This window comes from Nymphaea colorata, chromosome 10 (genome assembly GCF_008831285.2).
Source record: "Nymphaea colorata isolate Beijing-Zhang1983 chromosome 10, ASM883128v2, whole genome shotgun sequence".
NCBI lineage: Eukaryota > Viridiplantae > Streptophyta > Magnoliopsida > Nymphaeales > Nymphaeaceae > Nymphaea > Nymphaea colorata.
The window spans coordinates 9,806,597-9,829,545 of NC_045147.1; the positions used below are offsets into that span (position 1 = coordinate 9,806,597).

The 22,949-nt window shown below is 37.6% G+C and overlaps 2 protein-coding genes across 3 annotated transcripts; one reads left to right on the forward strand and one right to left on the reverse strand.

The window, feature by feature from the left end:
• Positions 1-292: 292 nt before the first annotated feature.
• LOC116263345 (uncharacterized) lies at positions 293-8,748 on the forward strand. Of its 2 annotated transcripts, none has more exons than XM_050080301.1 (7): positions 293-566; positions 692-777; positions 894-1,050; positions 2,726-2,806; positions 4,784-4,906; positions 5,356-5,618; positions 8,267-8,748. In XM_050080301.1, the coding sequence occupies exons 1-7, from the start codon at positions 389-391 to the stop codon at positions 8,375-8,377; spliced, it is 999 nt and encodes a 332-aa protein (XP_049936258.1). In that variant the 5' UTR covers positions 293-388; the 3' UTR covers positions 8,378-8,748. The 2 variants fall into 2 exon arrangements, with proteins under 2 accessions (XP_049936258.1, XP_031498901.1); XM_031643041.2 differs by having other exon boundaries at positions 295-566; positions 2,726-2,830.
• Positions 8,749-11,332: 2,584 nt separating this feature from the next.
• LOC116263335 (methionine aminopeptidase 1D, chloroplastic/mitochondrial) lies at positions 11,333-21,500 on the reverse strand. The gene is made up of 10 exons (XM_031643027.2): positions 20,963-21,500; positions 20,691-20,760; positions 17,776-18,004; positions 17,019-17,180; positions 16,609-16,650; positions 15,917-15,988; positions 14,874-14,953; positions 14,010-14,107; positions 11,899-11,946; positions 11,333-11,763 (listed from the first exon to the last, which is right to left on the reverse strand). The coding sequence occupies exons 1-10, from the start codon at positions 21,066-21,068 to the stop codon at positions 11,618-11,620; spliced, it is 1,053 nt and encodes a 350-aa protein (XP_031498887.1). The 5' UTR covers positions 21,069-21,500; the 3' UTR covers positions 11,333-11,617.
• Positions 21,501-22,949: the final 1,449 nt, after the last annotated feature.

Below are 22,949 nucleotides of genomic sequence, written 5' to 3' on the forward strand. Positions count from 1 at the left end.
CCCCGATCTTAAATCCATGAACGGATCTTAGATCACGAAATCTGCAGTGAAACAAAGCCAACCATATTTAAAGTACTTATTTAATAAATAAGTAAACGTGCCATAAAATTAAAGGATCAGTTGTGAATTGGCTTAGATGCAATACAAATCGTTGCAGCAAGATTTTAAAACGATTTGGAAATGGAAAAAACGAATATTTTAACTTCGAAAGGTCATGTATGGTTTTAGTAATCACCAGACGCTTGTTTTGATTGAATCTGAATACAAAAATCAGAAGCATAAATACGGTGGTTGGGATTTTGGTTAGCTTTTGATTGAACCGCGAACAGCGAGCTCCATCTCTCTCTCTCTTTCTTTCTTCCCATGGACGCCAGATGAAGGGAAGAAGATGGCAAGGGGGTTCGAATGGGGGAACAACCTGGGGAGGTCGAATTGCTCCTACAAGAGAACCACCATGATCATCTGCTTCATCAATCTCGTGGCCGGCTTATACGTTTTACACTCCCTCTTCACTTCCTTCTACATTGTCTCGAGGCCCACCAAGCTCTCCGCATCTTCCTTTCGAGGCATACCCACCTTCTCCTTTTCTCCCTTTCTCTCATTCTTTTGTTCGCATCCTTTCTTTTCTCTCTTCGCGGGAGTATGTTCATCTCTTTCCCTTTTTTTCTCTGTTTTTGTGGTTTTTTCCCAGATGGGTATACTGAAGAACAGATTAAGATCATGGAGGAGTCCATTCGGATACGTAGGGCGTCGGAGCCCACTCAACTCGTCAAATTGGTGATGTTCTCTCTCTTTCATTCTTACATAGACATGGCTCATTACATGATCCGCCATTCTCGATTTTTTGCCCTTCTCTTACGTTTTTTGACATGTACCGGAAAATGGTTGTTAAGGTTAAAGCAATTAAGAATGAAACGGTTCAAGACGAATCTGTATCGTATCTACCGCGGCATTTGAAGCAGAAGATTGCTGAAGAAATTCTTCAGAGCTTAAAGGAGTTCGGGGAGAACATCAAAGACGGACGCAATGTCAATACGACGGAGCAACGAGGTTGACTCTGATTCGCATAGTTCTCTTTCGTTGCATGTAGATTTTATTTCTCGTGCTACTTAGGTTTTTGGGTCTGCGTTTGATGAAGGAAACACCAACTCTTGTATGTAAATTTAACACTTCGTACTTCTAGACCATTTACCTTATCTATAAAAAATGCTAAATTTGAAGTAAGTTATTCATTTATGGTGTCAGGAACCGATAATTTTGGGCAAGTGATTTGAAAGATTGCCGAGAAATCGATTTGCCCCAAAGCCTGCAACTCTAGTGGAAGAATTATATCCTCATTCCTGAAAAATTCTGCCATCCCTAATGCTAGATTTCATGATCTGGCAAACTTCGTTTCTATGGCATCTATAAGCTTGATTTACAGGGGACTGGAATAATACCAATTCAATCACTTTTAATTCCTTATATTAAAGAAATTGAAATGAACTTCATCAATGGCTATAACCCTAAAACTTCTAATCTCTTAAGTAACTGCTGATCCTTCAAAATCCTTTTATGAATGCAAAAGATTTGGATTTCGACCTGATCTGACATATATGGTTATTTAGTATCTACCGTTTTGACGTCAAAGTGTGTCCATCATGCTTCTCACTTCTCCCCTTGAAGAAAGACTTAGACAAATGCGGTTGAGGACTTTTTCTCCTCTGTTGTCTTCTGTTTACATAAAGTATAGGTTATAGTCAAAAATAGGATTTCTATAGGTTATAGATCCTAAAATATAGGATTTCTATAGGTTATAGATCCTAAAACTAAAAGTATAGGAATTCTATCGTTCTTGTTGTAAATTTGGCTCTAACTTCATAATCTCAATTAGGTAAAGTCAAAATATTTAGGTCAACCATGGACACCAACACACACATGTGGATTGAGGTTCAGGTTACCTATTATGCAACTTTAAGAGGCAGCACGGCAATCTGGGCTGTTCATGAATTGTGTTAGTTTACTATCATCCAGTTATAAGAAAAAACAATATTAATCACATTTTTTTCACCTTTCCTCCCTTATTTTCCTTTTTTTATTTCTTGTCTCTTTTTCAACATTAATGTCGTCATTGATTAGAATTTAAACTTAAAGTACATTATTTATCATTATTTAAATGTTACTTTGATAATCTTATTTAGTTATTTTTAATGTCCTTTTATTAGTTTCTCATTTATTTTATTTTTATGTAATTTTTAGGTTCTTTTTTCTTTTGCTAAAAAATTGCTGAGATTTTCCCGATATTTTCTCAAGAAAAACAACTTTGCTGAAAAAAACACTCAAGACAAACCTCGCCATTAAAAACCCGAGAATGATATTTGCAACAATCCTATGATCAGTACATTGACCCCCTGGGCCACACCTGTTGAATGGCCCAAATTGCTGGGTGACTCACCCAAGTGGCAACTTTGTTTGAATTCTGCACAATGTGGTTTGCACATCCATTTTTCAAAGTTGAACTTGTTCTACACTTTTGTGCTGCTGTCTGGACCTCATACTAGTATCAGGTAAGTTGGTAAGAAGCAAACTGCTTGACCATCAGACAGATCATCTTTAGCTGCTAAAGCCACTTGCTAATCTATGTATTCAGAATAATGATCATAGGTCTGTTTCATGTACATGCATAAGCACACATGCATCCACATGTACGGGTTGCTTATGTTGTGGTCCTGTCTTCGCGAAACAGACGTTCTTCAGAAGTGGCGCAAGGGAAAAGTGGAAGAAACAAAGAAATTGGCACTTGAAGCACAAAAAAATTCATCTCAAGGTTCTCGCTTATCTAAAGAAGCTGGTATTCCTCTAATTTCTTGACGGATACTTGATAGCTTGCTTGTGGTGTATGTTTATATTCCAAATTCTCATTTTCTTGAAACTTTGAAATCTGACATGAGTGTCCTACTGAGTTGAAGAAACTCATATTCAAGGACTCTCTCTATTTCTCTCTCTCTCTCTCTCTCTCTCTCTATACGACATTTAAGAGGGCCATTCTGTTTCTTTGGCCATTTGAAGTTGCTTTTGCTGAATTCAACTTCACCGATGTTCTTCGAATGTCCAAATATATAAGCTTGGAGACAAACAAAATTGTGTAAATTGGATGTGCATATAAGTGTATAAATCTAGACTCTTATATAACTCTTTTTCTGAAATCCAATCTACACCTTGGGTCCTTGTGGCTATGCAATACAGACATACGTATACATACACACACATAGACATTATATATTATGTATGTATACATATATATAAAATGCTTGCAAATCAAGTGGCAGAAGCATGAGATAGAGATGCTTGCCCAATCAAGAGGCGGGTGGCGGTGAACATTGCTGGCCAGGACAACAGAGAAGATGACGACCAGCACTGGTTCGCGTTGAAACCTACTGATGAGGACAACAAAGTGCAAAATTGGGCGGTTGGTGATAATAATGGAGGAATCTAAGTTGATGCCTTGCTGACCTTGCCACTAGCAGCAGGTTAGGCTAGCAGTGAAGTTCAACATCATTTTTGCTGATAGCGAACTTTCTTGTCGTGGAATTTGAGCTAGTTCTAATCAGCCTTTGTAGTTGCCAGAATGTTGTCCTCTGCTCTGGGACTTGCCTCAACAAGGTTTCATGCTGGAGGATTGGGAGTTACGGGCTGGCAGACATTAACCATTTATAGAAAAAGGAGGACAAAAGTTACTGGGGGCTTCGCCACCGGCCACAGGTCTGTTCGTTGCCCAACAAGCTTCATGGGGCTGGCTGAACTGCTGCTGGCAAAAGCAGGGCTGGGTGGCCACAGTGGCAGCCATGTCAGGCCCCGATTGCTCTCCTGGCTCCTGAGGATAGTCTGGAGCTGGCGGGTGATCTACTGCCTTTGCAATACAGTGTCGCCATTGCCATGAGCCCCAATCCTCCATACTGGAAGCGGTGGGGGGAGTGGGGTGCCCATTCCTACTGGCTCTGACTGGGTCGTTCGGGACCCGATCTGGGTCAACATGAGATTGCTTCCAGCAAAAACAAACAGAGGTTTGACCGATCTGGTTCCCGAACCCTTTTTGGAGCATATTCGGGCTTCGAGAATGTGATTCTTACTATGTGAGACCTGCTTCCAAACCCAACACCCACTCCGCAAGCCGATTCAAACCCATTTTGGGCTCTGATCTAAACTCATTTTATTGAATCTCCTTTCTCTAAACAGGTTCAAACGTAATTCTAATATCTAGCACTTAGGTCAAAACTTGAAGCTGTAATCAAGCCTAAAATCTATAACCCAAACTTTTAGGAGCATGGTATCAGAAACGTTAGAGCAAAGGATGAAATGAAGCATTAGTTTACTCTGCTTACCTTAGAGATTTGATTTGTTGAGGGCAACTCTTTCGCAACCCAGGAAGAATGACGGAGGGTGGAAGTAGAAGAGATCTAGTTTTGATATTTTGGTTCTTATTAATTGTTTTCTTTATTTGGATCCACACCCATGGATCCACTTTTAGTCTATAAAAAGGATCTTAGGGCCCATTTGTAATCAGTCATTAGTTTAATCAAAACTCTAATTGGCCCTCTGCATTTTGTGTACCGTTACCTCTATTATATTATTGTGTTCCTTTCAGTTTTCCCCAATTTAGTTTGGACTTTGAATGGGAAGTAAAGAAAAACTTTGATCTTCATATATAGACACACAACAAGCACCCGCACTCAGTGTTCTTGCTGATTAATTAGGTATGACCTTTTTATCTTTTTTGCTAATTGTGTTTGTGATTCTTGTCCAGTGATGTTAACAAGAGCTCTGGAGCTTGATTGGACTCTTCTATTGGAAGATATTGGCCTTTGGATGCCTGCTGAAGTAATAAACAAAGAGGATGTTGAAAAATTACTAATGGATCAAGAGCTTGGTAAGGAAGAATATCTTATCCTTGTTTACTTGGATCTATCTTCATCTTGCTCTTCATATTTTTTGGCAGTTTACAGCCATTTTACAGTTAGGTGTAGCTATGATTCCCTCAATTGTCAAAAGACTTCCTGCATGCTGCAGAATGAAATAAACCTTCTTTATCAGTGTTGATATTTGGTGAAGAACCATTTCTCATGCTTATTTGCATTAGATATTTCCTGCATGTAACTTCATAGGTATTATCTCTTTACTGCCATTTCAGCAGTATTCTAGCTACAATTGCTACCACTAGTGAAACTTTGATCTTGTTGTGCGATGAATAAGCTTGCCCCATCAATATTCTTTAACCTGTAATTGTCTTTTCTTGTTTTTTATTCTGTTATGGAGTATTATTATTCTTTAGTTTTTCTTAAAACCAGCCTCTCTTTTGATGAACCTATCAACTTGCAGAAAATCAGATAATCCCTGGTAGGCCAATTCCGCCTGAGTGCCATGCTGAGCAGCATACGGATTATGATGGTGCTGCTGTGAGATGGGGCCTCACTCACCACAAAGAAAGTGCAGCTGACTGTTGTCAAGCTTGTCTTGATCAGGCTAAAAGAGCTAAGCCAGGGGAAATGAAGTGCAATATATGGGTTTATTGTCCATCTGAAGCTGGTTGCTATTCTCCAGATATTTATGAGCACAAGCATCAGGAATGTTGGCTGAAGCAGGTGATGCTTCTTACTTGACGATGTTGCAATTTATAAGTTTGTGCACTCCTGATCCCTTCTGCTAATCTATCAGCCATTCGAGGCATATAATGTATAATATGGTCTTCTATTATTGCTCCACTCATCTTCTAGACAGCAGTGATCACATCAATGTATCTCTATTATAGTGAATATTTCAGAACCTCAGGAGTGTGCTAACAGAATCTCTGATACATGGGTGCGCCTGTGCACCTGTGCACCTGAAGTGTCGGTGTCGACTCGCCTAGATGCGGGTGGGGGGTATGGACATGCCTCTGACATGGTGCCTGGTGGTGTTGCGCACTGTGAATGTACTCAGGGTCGTATCCGGCCTTTTGTGGGCACGCAGTGCTTACCAACTCCTCTTTCGTCCATTGTTTGGTACATTTTGTCACTGACCGACTCCTCTTTGACTTCATTTTTTAGCCAATTGCTCCTCTCCTTTACCTTGTCCCTGCGTCATCTTCATCTCCATCTTTCATGTTACTTTCTCCTTATTTATTTTCCCGCTTTCCACTGGCCAAAGACTTAAGTCCTTCCATTTTACAACACATTACAACTGCCGTGTTCTCTTTTCCACTTTTGTGACTGAAACTGCATACATACTGTTATACATTGCTGCATCTGTAATTATATGTTCAATATATGACATAGAATTTATATATTCAATACATTATAGTATAATTATATGCTTTGTATTGGATTGTAATCTTAATGAATGTATTTTTCCATATTGTGTATGTATATGTATATATATATACTTTTTATATGTACGGCCAGCCGTATCCGTGTACCCGCGATTTTGAATTTTGTCCGCACCCGTACCCATGTGACAAAGAACAAAATTTAGTTGAAATGTTTGGGGCAGGTAATACAAAATGTTATAAGACTAATCTCAAATTTCAGTGCCCAAAATTAATCACTTTCTGTCGCTTCACAGTTGGAGTTTTATTTAGATGATCTTATCCAAACGTTGTTTTGGTAACCTTATGTCTCAAAAGTCGTCATGCGCCTGTTTTGTGACTGGAAGTGAGAACCATTTGGAAGTTGCACTTTTAGAAAAATATCACTGCAATATAGGTATGCTGCGATCCTAAATACATATACACATTAGGCTAATTCATTGTCTGGTTTCAACTTTCTTGTCATTTGCTACATTCTTTAGTTTGAGATGATAAATCTACTTTTGATATGATATGAGAATAAAGGGCTGCTGAGCCATCTGAGTTTAGAAACCATTGTTCATTATTCTAAGGGAAAGAACTAGCTTAGTGTAAGGCTTGGGCTATGGCTGCATGGCGATCCCACTTTAACCAGGGAGAAGGGGCTTTCTGATCCACAATTGTGGAGACTTATACTCTTATGCTTTTTTCACTTAACTACCAGGTTTCTGGTCCTTCTTAGCTCCTGCATACTAAGGAAAGGTCTTCTATTGTTCTAGTCAACATATTTCTGGATCTCATTCTAAATTATAATACATCATCCTTCTTGGTAACATTTTGGAAGGCATCAAAACTTGTTGATCTGACTTCTTGGAGGAGATCAGGCCTTCATACCTAGAGTAGCATGAGTCACTTGAATGGTGACGTTTCTGCTCAACACTGTCAGATGAAGAAAGGCTAAATTTAACCCAAACTGCAGTGCCAGGTACTTGGATCCTGTAATCAAATGGCCCTTGGTTATATATGCAGGAGGCATATGTCCATATGTTTCATCTGTTTTACCTGGAGAATAGACTGAGTCCTTGTGCAGCTTCTTGTCAGTTGTATAGTTTGTACTGCTGATAAAAGCTGCCCTCTTAAAGGAATTTCCTGGTTGTTGGTGGTTGATCCATATCACTCACTGAATGCATGGAAAAGAAATTTATTCTTAGTGTGTTTATATGCATAGACTGGGCCCACTGCATTTAGTTGCTCAATGAAATATGTAAATTTTGGCTGACATTCTGGGTTGACCAGCATCCAAGGACAGTCTTCATTCCAATGTCTGCCTGTACAGAATAGTAATAGTATTACGTCATTGTTGAGTGCTATTTCTGTGAAAATTATGTCATTATCGAGTGCCATTTTTCTGTGAAGCTAAATAATACATAAACACAAGCTTTCTGCTTTCTTCTCCCAGAGGTTACTTCTCCCTTGTCATCTTCTCGTAATAGTATTATTATCTGGGGATAGCTTCATGTTGCATTTGATTTTTTATGAATTAATTTAGCATCAGTTGATGGCTTATTCTATGTCTGTAACTCTGTTTAGATAACCATGAGTGATTCAATTTGAAATCTCTCCCCAACTTTTTTTTTGTTTAGGTGGGTCTCAGTAAATTCACATTATTATTTGTTCATCTCTCTCTGTTGGAGGTCTTACCTTTTCATGGTCACCTTTGCCTCTGGACAGATTGTTCCTCAAAAAGTATAGTTCATGTTGACTATACATGCCGGATCTGGTTCTTAGAGTCTGTTTATCTATAGTCTTACGCATCCAAATATACCCATGAATTGTGGAAGTATGTTGCTGAACGTTTCACATTGACAATTTATAAGTTCTCTATGTTGATTGATATCCTTCTTACAGTGCGAATGTTCATTGCTAACAAGCATGTCTATTTTCCTGATGTTGCTACATATGTTTCAGGCAGACCAACCCAAATTGAACTTCAAAGACAAATATTCAGAATCCTATAGAAATGCACACCCCACCGCTCCAGTAGTTGTTCCTTGGATTTCTGGTGTTACCAGTGCATGACAAGATTGGTCTATTCTTTTCTGCCAATTCATTTCAACCTTAGAAGCATCTGGAAAATGGGAACTGACACTTGTAAAGTAACTGTGAGCCTGCAAAAACAAGGAATGTACCTTACCTGATTCTGCGGATGGATGACTTTTTTTTGGCCCATACCTATTTTTGTAATGATCAGTCCAGTTAGCAGCTCATTCTGATCATATTCATTTTGTAAGTCTCAGTAATGCCGCACAGCAAAGAAAAAAAATGCGAGCATGAAGAGCTTGTTACCAAAACTTCTATTTTCCTTTCAATTTGAGCACTGGAATCAGGAGGCATAAGGCTTTCGTTGTACTTTGATCAATGCCAACATGAGTGCTGATGCTGATCTGTCATTTGAGTGTGGAGTGTGGGTGCTGGTGTGGCACATCCCAAAGAATTTAGGTAAGAGTGTGTGGCCAGAGTGTGTGTGTGTGTATATATATATATATATATATATATATATATATATATTTGTTTCTTAGCTCACTCTATCTTTTTTTTTAAACTTCTATTGCTGTACATAAAAAAAAGAAAGGAAAAGAGAAAAAAAAAAGGAAAAATTTTTGAACATGAATAAAAGAGGGTGCGTGTCAAAGCTGCACCTGCATTCTTAGACACAAAGAGGCTTCCAGCTTTAGTTTTCCATCCGGCAGGGAAAAAAATGAATGAAAAAAGAAATTACTGCTGGCTTTAGCTTGATGGTGCGGTGCGGTGCGGCCAGGGTGACATCACCTGATTGGAAAGGCAATTGACCTTTTCATTAAGCTAATAATACTGTTTGTTTCTATTGGAGAACTGCCCAAAGATCTTTCCAGGCAGAAACCTCTCTCTCTCTCTCTCTCCACAGGCACACACACACACAAGGAACAAATGTCTTCGTGATCAATTGAACAGGAAAGAAATTTATTGTTAAATTGCGTACTTATTAATGAACGATTAATCCTCAGTTCCAAGAAATCATATTTTCTTTCAAGGAATTCACCAAACAAAAGGAAGTCCCTTCGAAACAGGCTATTCAGGAGCAGATGAAACTATTTCTACTTGAGGAAAAGAAATTGGTCATTCGTTTGATAGAATCTCTTAGGACGGCATGAGTTGAGAAAAGAAATGACTGATTCAAATCATTCCACAAAGATATAAGAAGGATGCTAAGATTTCTACTACTTGCATTTTTTTCGTTGTATCCAACCGACCCTAGTATGCTTCACTTCTTATTGAACCGAATCTGGAGCTAATAATAAAAAATCGTCTAAATCATATGAAAATATTAGCTTTTTTGTGTATGGTTATCAAATGTAAGTTCGAACCGTTAGATTCTTCAAAAGCTAACAATAAAGTTCCACTGCGAGATATTAAACCTAATTCGGTACATACCATGAAAATAATAATTTTTTTTACATTAAATTGTAAAAAATGAATTGCTGAATTTCATGAAATACTAATTTCCATGATATATATCAGCTGTTTAAATTGAACCGTGATATCACTTTTAATTTGAAGAGAGAGAGAGGAATAAAATGTCCTCAGACAGGTTACGATTGCTTCGTGAGGAGAATCATATTTCACGAGCCATGCTTGCAAGTTTTATTTGTTTTCCTTTCTTCACTCACTCCAGATATAATATTTTCATGCCTATCCTTCAAATCTGGTTTCATTAGAAAAAATTATGCAGCTTTCTTCCACCTAGTAGTTTAATTATGCATATTTTTTGAATTTTAAATTAGGTCAGCCTTGCCCTCCCACAGTCGTTCATTCTTGAGGGTGTAATTTCAACATTGATACCTTACTTTAGAGTAGTCACAAATAACGTCCTAAACTTTTAAACGGCGAGGTTTTTCTCGGGTACAATATGACGAGCTTGAAAAAACTGAATAAAAGAGAAAAAATACAGTAAATTTTTAAAAATTTTAAAAAACTAAAAATAGGGGAAAAATAAAATAAGCGAGAAACTATTAACACAAACATGCAACAAACAAAAAATAGAAAAAAAAAACCGTTTGACATTAAAAAACTGAAAAAAATGAAAAAACGCAAAAAAGGGCGATGAAAACACGTTTTTTCGTTTTTAACATTTTTTTTTCGAAAAACGTGTTTTTTTAAAGTTTCAAATGGTTAGTTATTTTATCACGTTTTTCTTTTTAAAAAAAACACGTTTTTAGACTGCTTCTTTCTAATTTGATTTGCTTCTCCGAATTCTGTTCTTGGCTCTTCTGTAAGCTGCTTCTTCATGTTTAAACATATTTCTGGTTGCAATTTCGCTTTGCCGATCTTGTCACTGATTTTCGCCATTATTTTTATTATGAGAAACTAAATAGAGAGAAATTTCTGACTTAGAAGAAACGAGTTCTTTCATCAGAAGTGATGGTGTGTTTGTCATCCTAACGAATCTATGTACCTTCAGCATTTGTTATGCAAAGGCAGAAGACGATCGAGTTATCACTGTGCATACGACAGATCCTGCATACCAGTGGATTTTCTGCAGATGATTTGGGATAACATGAAATGAGCCATCTGCTGTTTCATACGTAAAGTTAGACATTCTAGTCACGGATTTAACGTGTGTCTGGTTTCTATCATATTGATTCTCAAATCACGCCTACACCATGACTCCAGAGTTCTCTGCCCGGATTTATCAGTTACAATGAAGTCATGTTTCTTTTTCATTCTCACAGTAAAAGAGTGTTGAGACAATTTAAGATTATTTGCCCCGCGGGGTGTAATGGCTGGTCGGATTGGTGGGCCGGTAAAAGTCCAGTGATCAGTTCGATCATGGTGCTACTCTTCTATATTGTAAACAGTAGATGCATGACACTTTAATGGACAAGTATACAGCTCTAAGTTAGCTAATGATCTTAGCATGAAACTCTCGTGCGTAATTTACACTTTGCTTAGTTTGGAAAAGGAAAATCACACAAACCCCCAACAGCTAATCCCACATGAAAAATGAAAATATAATGTATCGGCATTCCTTGCTGTTAAGATATGAATAAAGGTGCACAGAGACGGTGAAACCAATGAAAATAGTTGGAAGTTTATGGAGTATCAATCTGAAACTCTAATGAAGCTATGCTAGTTTTAAGCAGGCCTCCCAGCTTTCCTTGCAGGAGATGCATTTCTACTATGAACGAAGAGATTGAATTACAAACATGATAACAAATCCAAATTTAAGCAATTAATCATAAAGAATGAAAGCTGCTTATCCAATGAGCTTTCTCACAGCTGTCAACACTGGGTTAATATCTCAGCACCATTTTCTGTAATAAGTATTGTGTGTTCAAACTGCGCAGACAAACTGCCATCTTCCGTAACAACAGTCCAGTTATCACTCCACATTACAGGGTTGATGCTACCAATGGTTAGCATTGGCTCTGGAAAATGGTAAATGACAAAACTTAAGATGTCAAGACACATCAACTTTATCATCTAGAGAAAACTGGCAAATATTGGCTTCCAACAAATAGACAAACTAAGACAGCATAAAGATAAAATGAAGATAATGTTACCAATCGTGAAGGTTTGACCTAAGATCATGCGCCCACGGTCATTATTTCCTGCAGAAAGTTTCAAGCAGAACCAATAAATAGATAAACACGGTATACCAAATGCAACACAATGATCATAAATCTTACAGAGAAAAAGAGGAAACAATATGAAAAGGAAGATGGAATAAGACATGCTATGGATTAGTAACAGTATCCTAGAAAGTAGAAATTATGGAAACATATGAAATACAAAAGCAGCGTAAGTCATGCAAAATTTGAAGACCATTATTGTCAAAACAAAATTATCTACTTACTTTTCTAATATAATAGTCACATTTTGATTGTGAATTTGGATAGTCTTGCTAAGGCAAGATAATTGGCAGTGGTTTCTTCAACGGGAAAAATGAAAGAGATTGCAATTTCTCCTTAAGAACATTTATCCGGACATAAATAACAAAGAGAGTAAGAAACTAAAATGCTAACAGTGAAACCACAGGAAACAGGAGGGTAACATGAAGTAATTGTGGCAGCAAGCTAAAAGATACAATTATTAGAACTTGTTGGCTTCTTTACAAGAACCTTTGCTGAAGGTTTTAACTTGAGAGGTTCAATACTTTTGTTTGAATTTTGAATTTCAGAAGTATTACAAGTTCCTCAGGGCCCGTTTGATTGCAAGGAAGAATTTAACGTGGTAAATTTACCACGGTAAATTTTTCTAGAAAAAAATACAGGATGAAATTTAACCCTCTTCCGATTTGAGGTCCTGTTTGATTGCAGGGAAGTTTTTTGTAGGGTAAAATTAACTGTGTTTGATGCACAGGGTAAAATGAAGGAGAGACTTTTTAGGTGACCGTTGAAAGATGACAGAACACTTTGTCACCAAAATTCCGGCCAGCCAACGATGATCCGACGTTCACCCCAAATCCACGCCGGTGTTCTCCATCACGGCCATGGCTGCAAGAGATCAACGGCCTCCCTTATTCCTTATTTCTCTTCTCTCTCGCTCAATCCCTCTCCAACCTTCTCTTTAACCTCTTTATTTCCCCACTTCTTCTTCTTCAATCACCTGCAGGAGGAGAGCTGCCCGTGACTCCCCGTAGGCGTTCCAGCAGAGGGGCTGACGTTTCAGCCGTGTTCCGTTGGATTGCCTTTGCCGGCCGCCTTGGGCGGTGATCAGGCCCTTTCAACAGACGCCCAACTAATGCCTCAGCTGGTGGACAGCATGGCGGTGGGTATCTAGGGCTCCTTCTTCTTCTTCTCGTCCTTCCCCCTCTGCTTCTCCAGCTTCTACCCCTTCCCCCTCTGCTTCTCCCTTTCCCTTTTCCTTTTGCTTCTCCCTTCGGCCTTCCCCCTCTTCTCCCTTCCCCCTCCCCCCTCCGCTTCTCCCTTCCCCCTCTTCTCCCTTTCCCCTTCCCCCTCTGCTTCTCCGTTCCCCCTCTGCATCGTCCCCTTCCCCCTCTGCGTCCCACGGTCGGCAGCCGTAGAGCGGGTGAAATTTCACCCGCTCAAAAGTCCGTCCTGTGCTAGTGGACTTTTGAGCGGGTGAAATTTCACTCGCTCATTTTAATGAAGAACGGGAAGAATTTAATGCCGTTTGAACGGGCCCTCAGGAACAGGACATTGTAATACTTACAATGACATAGAATGATATTTTACTAATGCATGAAAGAACTGATACTGAAATCAGTAATCTTTCTAACTGAAAGAAGATCTGTGAATCAACATCCTCTATACCAGCTTCTTGCTCGGTGCATAAAGCAAGGAACCACAAACAAAAGAGGAAGGAAAGACCCAGCACTTCAAAGCCATTGTTTGTTGTGTTCAGATGGCCATATCTCGTCTAATATGCTCCTTAGCCACCAAGTTGGCTTTAGAAATAGGACCCATCCGTTTTGGTTTTTTTCTCACTCTAATGTGTCATTTTTTTATTTTTCACATTTTCAGTGTAAAGTGTAGAATGAATATGTTAAGTGTTAACTGTAAAATAATGTGATCTACATAAAGCTATAAATGTACAAATGCTTATCTGTGCTGATTCATATGTTCACACTTCACAGGTGTGCAAGTGTATGCAAGAAAGTAGATTATAATTATAAATAAAAAGAGGAAATGAAATGAGATACTGCACTTACTATGATGAAGAATCACGGGGTCTGCATGGAAAACTTGTCCAATTCCGTGACCCACAAACTGTCTAACAACACCATACTGGAATTTGTCTGCGTGGTCCCTTCATTGGAAATGCATGATAAAGGAAAGAATTAGAAAGTAAAGTGCAAGAGAAGAGCATTTATGAAAAAATTCAGAAAGAAAATAAATGCCTATAATAAAGGAGTAGGAATGCATGAGACTGGATGTATTGTGGAGAACAGATAAATTTTCAGTCTCAGGAGGTATAAATTTCATGCATGATAATACCATGCTGACTGGCTGCATCTCCATCATTTTTTAGATTGGTGAGGAGGCTGGCCAATTTGATAGATTATTGAGAATTGAGACTGGTGGGGAGGCTGGCCAATTGGATAGACTAACTTTCTCAAACCTATATAGGCTTACACATTCCAATAACCATGTCTTAAAATTGTCAAATAAAACACGTATTATTCGAAAAAAACAGGTATAATACCCTAGAAATAAGTCACCCATATAAAATGGCAATTAGACACGTCTTTTTTTAAAAAATGCCAGAAAATGAAAAACGTGAAAAAACACATATTATATGCGTTTTTCCGTATTTTTTATTAATTTTTTATTTTTTTATAATTTTCAGGATTTATTAAATGTTTTAAATTTTTTAAAAATTTGCCGACATTTTCCCGAGATATACAACTTTGCCATATTATATTCGAGAAATTCTTCGCCGTATAATACCCATACACGATATATGTGACAATGCTTAAAACTATAAAAGGGCACTCCTATTCCACAACAAAAGTGAACAACAAACATATTTGATATTTTGCAGCAGCAATGGAAGAGCTAAAATAAGTTTTTACTGTATTGTCCGCCCTATTTTCTTCAGCTCAACTCCAGCTGCACAAATTGATATTGCCTTGTACATGCACTCTTTGGTCACCTAGAATGTGAGAGGAATCCTTTAGAATAGAGTACATCATAGGCTGCAACCAAGAAACAGCTGAAAACAAAGATGAAGGTCACAAACAAAATCAGACATAAATAACCACAAGATGTGTTTCATTAAATATATATCTGCGTTGAAACATAGACATAATGGCAAGTAATGACCTGGATAGCTTATATAAACTGGAGTAAGAAGAAGAATCCAAAAAACTTGACATTTAATAGTTGAAACAGAAACATTCGTTATGCTAAACTTTTTTTCATTTTGTTATTTCTTTCTACAATTACATATTTACATTTATACAAGAAACAGAATTTTCTTCATATGGACAGATTTTGAGAACAAAAGTTTGAGATTAGAAAATGAGAAAACTTACATAACCAGCGCTGGTGATTTCTCCACAAATATAATCGGCCATATCTGAAGACATTGCCAATATATGTGAACACAATTGTATATTTTCAAAATGTTCCTATCAGCTGTCACCTATTTGGTTGAACTTTAGGATTTACTGAAGCATTCCAATAAATAATGATAGCTGTTTCCAAATTATACATATGCACAAGAAGACTACAAGAACTGTCTGCACAAACCCAGAGCTTTACACATCCACCTTACAGGTAGTTGGTGTGCACATGTAAGGGTGGGCATCGAGCGGGGTACCCATTGGATAGTCAGGTACCTGGACATATCTGAGCCAGGTCTGGGTATAAATAAAAGGACTAATTCTGAGCAAAATCAGATCAAACACCAGCTCCATTATAACTGGACTAGGCTCGGGCGGTTGTCTCTATATATATATATATATATTTCAAATAGTTGGAGGATGTTGCAATTTCCAGCAAAAAAAAGGCTACAAATAGAAGAATTTTCATGAAGAGAAAATGGAAAAGGGAAAACAATGCCAGAATAAACTATGTGAACAAAAAGTAAAATGGTCACACAAAGAAATCTCACCTGAATGAGTTGTTTTGCATCATTGTTGACATTGCCACAAAAGAAAGTTGCAGATGTATCACCATGGTAACCCTAAATGTTAAGTTGAAGATATCATTTTAGATTACATAACCATTTATTGAGACTGACCTAGTAACTACAACATCAAGATAAAGTAATATACACCATCCAAAAGCAAAGAAGAAGGTTGCCTTCTAACAGACTTGGTAATTTCAAGTCACTAATTCATTCATAAGCATCTTTGTCACACACAACCACCTGACAACTACCCACTCACATGCACTGCACATCAAAGAACAGGTATATTCCCATGCCCACACCCGCACATAAAAATGCGCATGCCGACACATACAAATGCATGTGTGAGAAGTAACTGAGAACATATGCATGCACATATATACGTATACACCCATGTCATAGGCCCACACTCCATGGTGCATACATGTGTATGCATAAATACACCTTTTGTTTGAGCATACCCAAAGATATTCTTAGGATTTTCTGAAATTGAAAATCACAAGGGAGGAGAAGCCTATCTTGTTCAGAAAATGTCCACGATATCCCTAAAAAGAATTTAACAAAACAAATGACCAAAAAAGAAAACCACATCTATGTGATCTCCAGTACAGACTATATTCATTACTGTATCTGCAAAAGAAGCACAAAGTACCATAGAAAATTGAAGGACTTACATCCAAATAGACCGTGACATCAATGTTGATTATGTCGCCATCCTGTTTGAATGCAAAATTAGTTCACTAGCAAAATGAAATCTCAAAAAGAATGAAAAGTGCATGTGAAAGGTGCACAAGCTTGCCATAACAAACAATTTCCTCACAAAACTTCCACATCGGGGAGCAACTTTCTTTATTTTTGTGCTTCAGTGTAAAAAATTTGAACCAAGCAACTTGAAATTGAAACTTGAAACTGCTTCACATATAAACATGATAAAGTTTTCATAGGAAAATAACAATAATAATCAAAAGATCACCCTGCAGCAACATATTAGTTCTAAATCAAAAGAAACTCTGGTCATTGTGAGTGTACTGATAATAGATACTAAACAAAAGATAAAATATGATGGAATGACTAAAAGTTGCACCTCAAGTGGACGAGAATCTGGAATTCCATGGCAGATGCACTCATTTACAGATGTGCAGACACTCTTTGGGAAGCCACCATAACCTAGAGGGGATGGGTATGCACCATTTTCGATTATCATTTGATGCACTGCTTTATCGATTTCATCAGTTGTTATTCCTGGCTGCAGAAATAAACATTTGACAATCAAGTTCCCAACTATGGATTTGTCCACATGCAGCTACATAATAATGTTATATGCTTCAAGAAGCAATGCAGTAGCAAAAGAATGGAAGAACCGCCATCTCAAAAGCCATGATCCAAGAATGGTATGGAAAACAGATTCTACATAGACAGGAAGTTGCCTAATCAGTTATGATAAAAAATGATTTATTTAAAGGGTAAGCAAGCGCTTGATCAAATGTGTAATACTTGTGTTTCCTTTTTAACTAACAAAGACTTTGTTACTGCAGAAGAAAAGACAAGAAATGCCAAGGAGAAGCAGCAAAAATAAGCAACCCCTAAGACTTCTATCTTCTCTTTTCGTTTTTTAAAAGTGGGAGTGCAATCGAGTAGTTCAGTCACTTCCTGCTATTTGGCAAGTCAGTCATCATATCTGATAATAGAACTTGTCAAAGTGAATAACTCAGTTCTACCATAAGCAGAGTACCTAAGAAAAGAATTGGAAGTCATTGATGGCAAACCAATTCAATGTCTAGGCATACGACAAACTTCACACGTAATAACTGCAAACAGCTTTATAAAGCTAACAACTGCACCTTGACTAGGGTACCAGCATACTCTAAAACCTGAGCCGCAAGCCTTCCAGATGCTCTCATTTTCTCTATTCCCTTTTCGTCATGCACTTCTGGTCCACTTGCTATCCCAGGAGACTGCCTTGTGTTCACATAAGGGGGCCTTCTTATATGATCAGGCACAGGTAAACGAGGGGAAACTCTTCCAGGCTTCAAAGCTTTGCGTTTGTTGCTGGATATATCATTAGAGGTTCTGGTTGAAATAAATGCAAGTTTTTACTAACAGCATCCAAAGAAACAATAATATGTCTTTTACAATTGATAGAGGGGCAAAGAACTTATTTCATCAAAGAGAATGAAAAGGTAAAGCAACAACGTTGTGTCTGATTCTCTGAAAAGACTACCATAAAATGGAAGTAAGAAAACTAAACTTGTCATTGTAAGTTTCAAAAATCACATGTACAATCAATTCTAGCAGTATATAGTTGGCAGTCACTAATCGTTTGGTTATTCATTGGTTTCCTGCATTTGACAAATATATCTCAATTTCCATTTATATTTTTTACTCCTTTTTGTTGGTTTATATTCTTCATAAATAATTTAGAAAAAACTGCAAATAATACTGGGAAATAGGTGATGGCATACTCACAACCGCCATCTTCCAATGCATGTCAAGATAGTGTTCCAATATAGCTTCAAGCTATGTCACATGGGTGCGGGATGCGGCAAGTTCAAAAAAAAAAAAAATTGAGTGTGGGTGCAGCGAGCGCATACATATATTATGTGTATATATAATCTGTTATATAAGTAATTTTATTTGTCTATATATATATATATATATATATATATACATACATACACACACACACACACACACACACACACATATATATATATATATATATATATATATATATATATATATATATATATAAGGTTACCTTAATCTCATACAAAACTCAAAGTTTTATTAAATAAAATGGGAAAAGAAGAGATAAAAGAGGGAAAAAGGAAAAAAAAAAAGAGAAAAGAAGAGCAGGTGCAATCAGCAGCACCCAACTCAGTCAAACCGAGTCCGGTGCTGTGTGGGGCCACACCTGCACCCGAGTCGACTAGGGTGCGCCACCATTTTTGGTGCACCTGTGTGACTTAGGGTTCCAGTGCCTATTCTTGCCTTCCATAGATCTCGAACCTACAGTTTATCATATATTTTAACATTTTTAACAGTCCGAATAATTTCTCTCAACCTATATAGTGCCAGCTTCATGGAAGAACAAGTACTGCATAGTATATATCAGATACTGGAGCATAATCATTGTAGCAGACCACATCTATAGATACTGGTAACAAAGTAGGTAGAGCTAATTGGGAGAGGAACAGAAGTAGACATGCAGGAACTTCGACAAGTCAATTTGAAGTCAAATTCAGTTATCAAATTTGCATTTAACGTTTATAGCTGTCACATAGGTACGGGTGCTGATACGGGTACTGGTTCAAACTATTTTAAAAAAACTTGGGTACAGGGGTACGACTGTTATATATATATATATATATATATATATATATATAACATAAAATAAAAATCCAAACAAAATAACACATTCATGATTCAAAATTTATAGTTTCTAAAGAAGAAACTATTGAACAAAATATGAAAACGCAGCTTTGACCGAGTCCTAAATCGAACGGATACGGTCCTGGGTACGTCGACCGTATCTGGTATTGTTTGACCAGTATCCAAGAGGTACCCGGGACAGTACCATTACAAGTACCAGTGTCATACCTAACCAGTATGGTTACGCTGCCTTTACTGCAGTACCCATGTGACAAAGGTTTATAGTTAGTGGAAGTATGTTTCCTTAATTTTTTTTTGTATACAAGTATCTTAGTTATGCATGGCTATGTAAATTGTGTTACTAATGGTCAATTTTCATGAAAATAATATTAAAGGAAATGACAATGAAATTATAGTTTTCATAACTTTCATTGGGGTAAGATTTCCTCTTGCAAGATCTTCTGTGTATATGATTATGACCTGATGGATGAATAAACGAGTTCATCTAGAGTTCAAGATACTTAAGCACATTTTCAGTATGTATCGATAAGAATTCCTATCCGTATCAACTCTAACAAGACCACATCCAGAAGGAAGAAGGCTGCCAATGAATCTTCTGATTTTGTATATAATGACAGCTTCGAAATTTTTAGCCTGTCTGCTACACATGATGGAAATTGTACACCTCTGTTATTGGAAAACTCAATTGTGCCGTTTAATCAACAACAAACAAAAGCAAACAGGTAATCTCTTCCAGACACATGATCATGCCAAGCATGGTGCAACAAGATGAAGAAAGGAAGAACAAAAGATGGATGATTAACTTTCTAGCTAAGCGTTAAGGAGCTCTTAATTCCTTTTCTACACTAAGGATTTGCAAACAGCAGTAGCCCCATGAAATCTCCAAAATTCATCATCCTGCTAACCAGGAGATGAACACAAGCCCATAGAGACTAATGAAGCAGTTAAAAGACCTCATAACCAATTACATAACTCTGCCACTTGAGACCAGCACAGCGGCAGATGCCCACAGGAGGGTCTGCTAGTATCCTTGTAGGCATACAACTTCCACATCAACACGGTTTCCATGTCATTTTAGTACAAGCAACTGGATATAACAGCAAGCCAAACATATAACAGAACAATGAGCAACGTTAAGACTAAGAATGCAACATAACCACAGAGAATGAGGCCTTTCCAGGAGAAAATTTAGGCAGTTCTCCCAGGAAAAAGTGATGCTTGTTCCCCTGAATACTCGTATCATTCATGGGCAATTGACATTTGTTATCCCCATACAACTGCCGCTGTGTTGGCGAAGACTCTTAACAAAAGGAGCCTAAGGAACAAGTGAAACAGAAATCATATAATGAGCTTTTAGACAAACCTTTTATTGAACAAGAGATTTGTGATCCCAGATAATGATCTCGACAGCCGCATCTGTACATGCCTACTCCCTGCATTTCAAAGTCGTACAGTAAATCAAACTAAGTGCTCTTTACTAACTTATGCTCCCCTCGTCCCAAAACTATCATCTCAAATAAAAAACAATAATGAATGCAGAGAAACAGGATTCGCCAATTTCAAACATTGAAGAAGTCACCGTTACTAAAATTAAGAGTACGAAGAAAAACGAAGCAAACAACATGACCGCACGACCTGGGTTGCAGCCGAAGAGCATGTGCAAATGATGGGTAGAAGGGAGGCAGCAATCGCTAACGAAAGAAGATAATAAGCGACTTTGAACAGATGAAAAGGAAGTCATCTTCTCGTGCACGGCGACGGTAACTCCTCTCTCTCGCTCTCCCAACGAAGAGGGAACCTTGCCTGAACACTTAAAAAAAATCTTCCCTCTTTTGAGAGTGAGAGGGGGAGGAAACGTATGCTTGGTGTCAGCAGCTTAAAAAACGATAAGATGTCTGATTTGGTTTTTCTGGTCACACTCATTTAACGGCCAAGATTGAGATGGCTTCGTCGTGGTAGCTTGTGGCAAAAGATCAGAAGTAGTATCTGTTCTCAAACCATAAGCGCATTCAGAAAAGAGAGGAACACTATGGTACTTTTAGAAATGAGATCAGGTCCATGATCAAACGTAGTATCTGTTCTCAAACCATAACCGCATTCAGAAGAGAGATGAACACTATGGTACTTTTAGAAAAGAGATCAGGTCCATGATCAAACGTAGTATCTGTTCTCAAACCGTATGCGCATTCAGAACAGAGAGAAAGACCAAGGTACTTTTAAAAATGAGATCAGGTCCATGACTTTAAAACCCTACTGCAACGTTCTTAGTGTACTCGGACGATGAGCTCTTGCGACTGAAAACATAAAGTGAGGGGTGGCAGTCTGACCTCAATTGATGTTTTAAGCATCACAAAACTCAATCCTTACAGAAGTTGAGTCTCTTATATATAATAAAGTTTTATTTCTTTTAATAACAAAAGAGTTAGAGAGGCCTGAGAAGATTTGATTAAGCCTATTGGTGTCAATAATCTTCGCATGAACAAACGCCTGCAAGTAGTTGCACGGAAGATTGAACTCATAAACATCGACAACTGGCTCAAGCCTACCTAATGGGGCTAACTCCTTCTAAACGCTGCTGACCTTTTGAGTTTTATTGGCAATACTTTATTTAACAAGGATTGGGTAATAGAACATAATGCTCCAAGGGACATAGCATAACTGGTCGGGTAGACAGTGCTTTGAAAGTGCATCTTTGATTTGATCCTCATGAGTGCTACTCCCTTGAGCCCATAAACGGTAGGATCGTGATATTCTTTGATGAATGTACCATTCTCCACCCAAGTTCTCGATGCTACTAAGGATCCTAGGGATAGAAGGTTAGCAGTGGGTTGTAACCTCCTCCTTACCCGGATAATATACCTGGATAATATGAGGACATAGGAGGAGGATTCAACTTGGGTTCAAATCAACTAAAAAAGTTGCAACATAGAATGTAAGGACTTTCTTTGACATTTTGATAGCAACAATAGAAATGTAATCACACTTGCATTGTTGATGATATACCTTTGGCCAAATCAAGTATATTATAAGAGTTTAATATTTTGATTTGCTGAACATAATCTCTTAAATTCTGTGCCCAAATAAAAAATGATCAGGCTGAACTCGCCTTACATTAACAGTTCTAGCTCATTATTCATTTTGGTGGGAAAAAGTATGCTATACTAGAATAAAGTTCGCCCAGAGTTTACTATGTATATGTGATTTACATGGTCACTTCAAAAAATTAAGAAGCCATTTCCCCAATAAATCACAAAAGAAATTGGCATTCATGAGTTAGTTAAATCGCCAATTAAGTCCAAGATTTTATATATCACTTTTAACCATGTGAATCACAACTACATTGTCAAACATGTCATCAAATAAATTTGCATCTATGGTACTTGAAGGAACTCGTACTCATCCCAACTCTAAATGTCACTAAACATACCATTCAACCATGAATAAGGATAAGTTGAAATTCTATTTGGAGTTGGCAATAGTCCTTTCCAATAACCATTTTCATGTAATTTGCAAATGGTTACCTCCCTAAAGCAGCCGTTAGCAGCCAGTAACAATAGAGACTTCATAATTGAATTATTATCTCTTGTAAATCTTGATTCTTATGACAAATGCTTAGTTAAAC

Coding starts and splice junctions, on each gene's coding strand:
- LOC116263345 (XM_031643041.2), top strand. CDS start 389: ATGGCAAGGGGGTTCGAATGGGGGAACAACCTGGGGAGGTCGAATTGC. Junction 567..691: donor CTCCGCATCTTCCTTTCGAG/GCATACCCACCT, acceptor GTTTTTTCCCAG/ATGGGTATACTGAAGAACAG. Junction 1,051..2,725: donor CAATACGACGGAGCAACGAG/GTTGACTCTGAT, acceptor TTCGCGAAACAG/ACGTTCTTCAGAAGTGGCGC.
- LOC116263335 (XM_031643027.2), bottom strand. CDS start 21,068: ATGACTTCCTTTTCATCTGTTCAAAGTCGCTTATTATCTTCTTTCGTT. Junction 11,947..14,009: donor CCCCGTGATTCTTCATCATA/GTAAGTGCAGTA, acceptor AACTTTCTGCAG/GAAATAATGACCGTGGGCGC. Junction 11,764..11,898: donor AGGTCAAACCTTCACGATTG/GTAACATTATCT, acceptor ACCATTTTCCAG/AGCCAATGCTAACCATTGGT.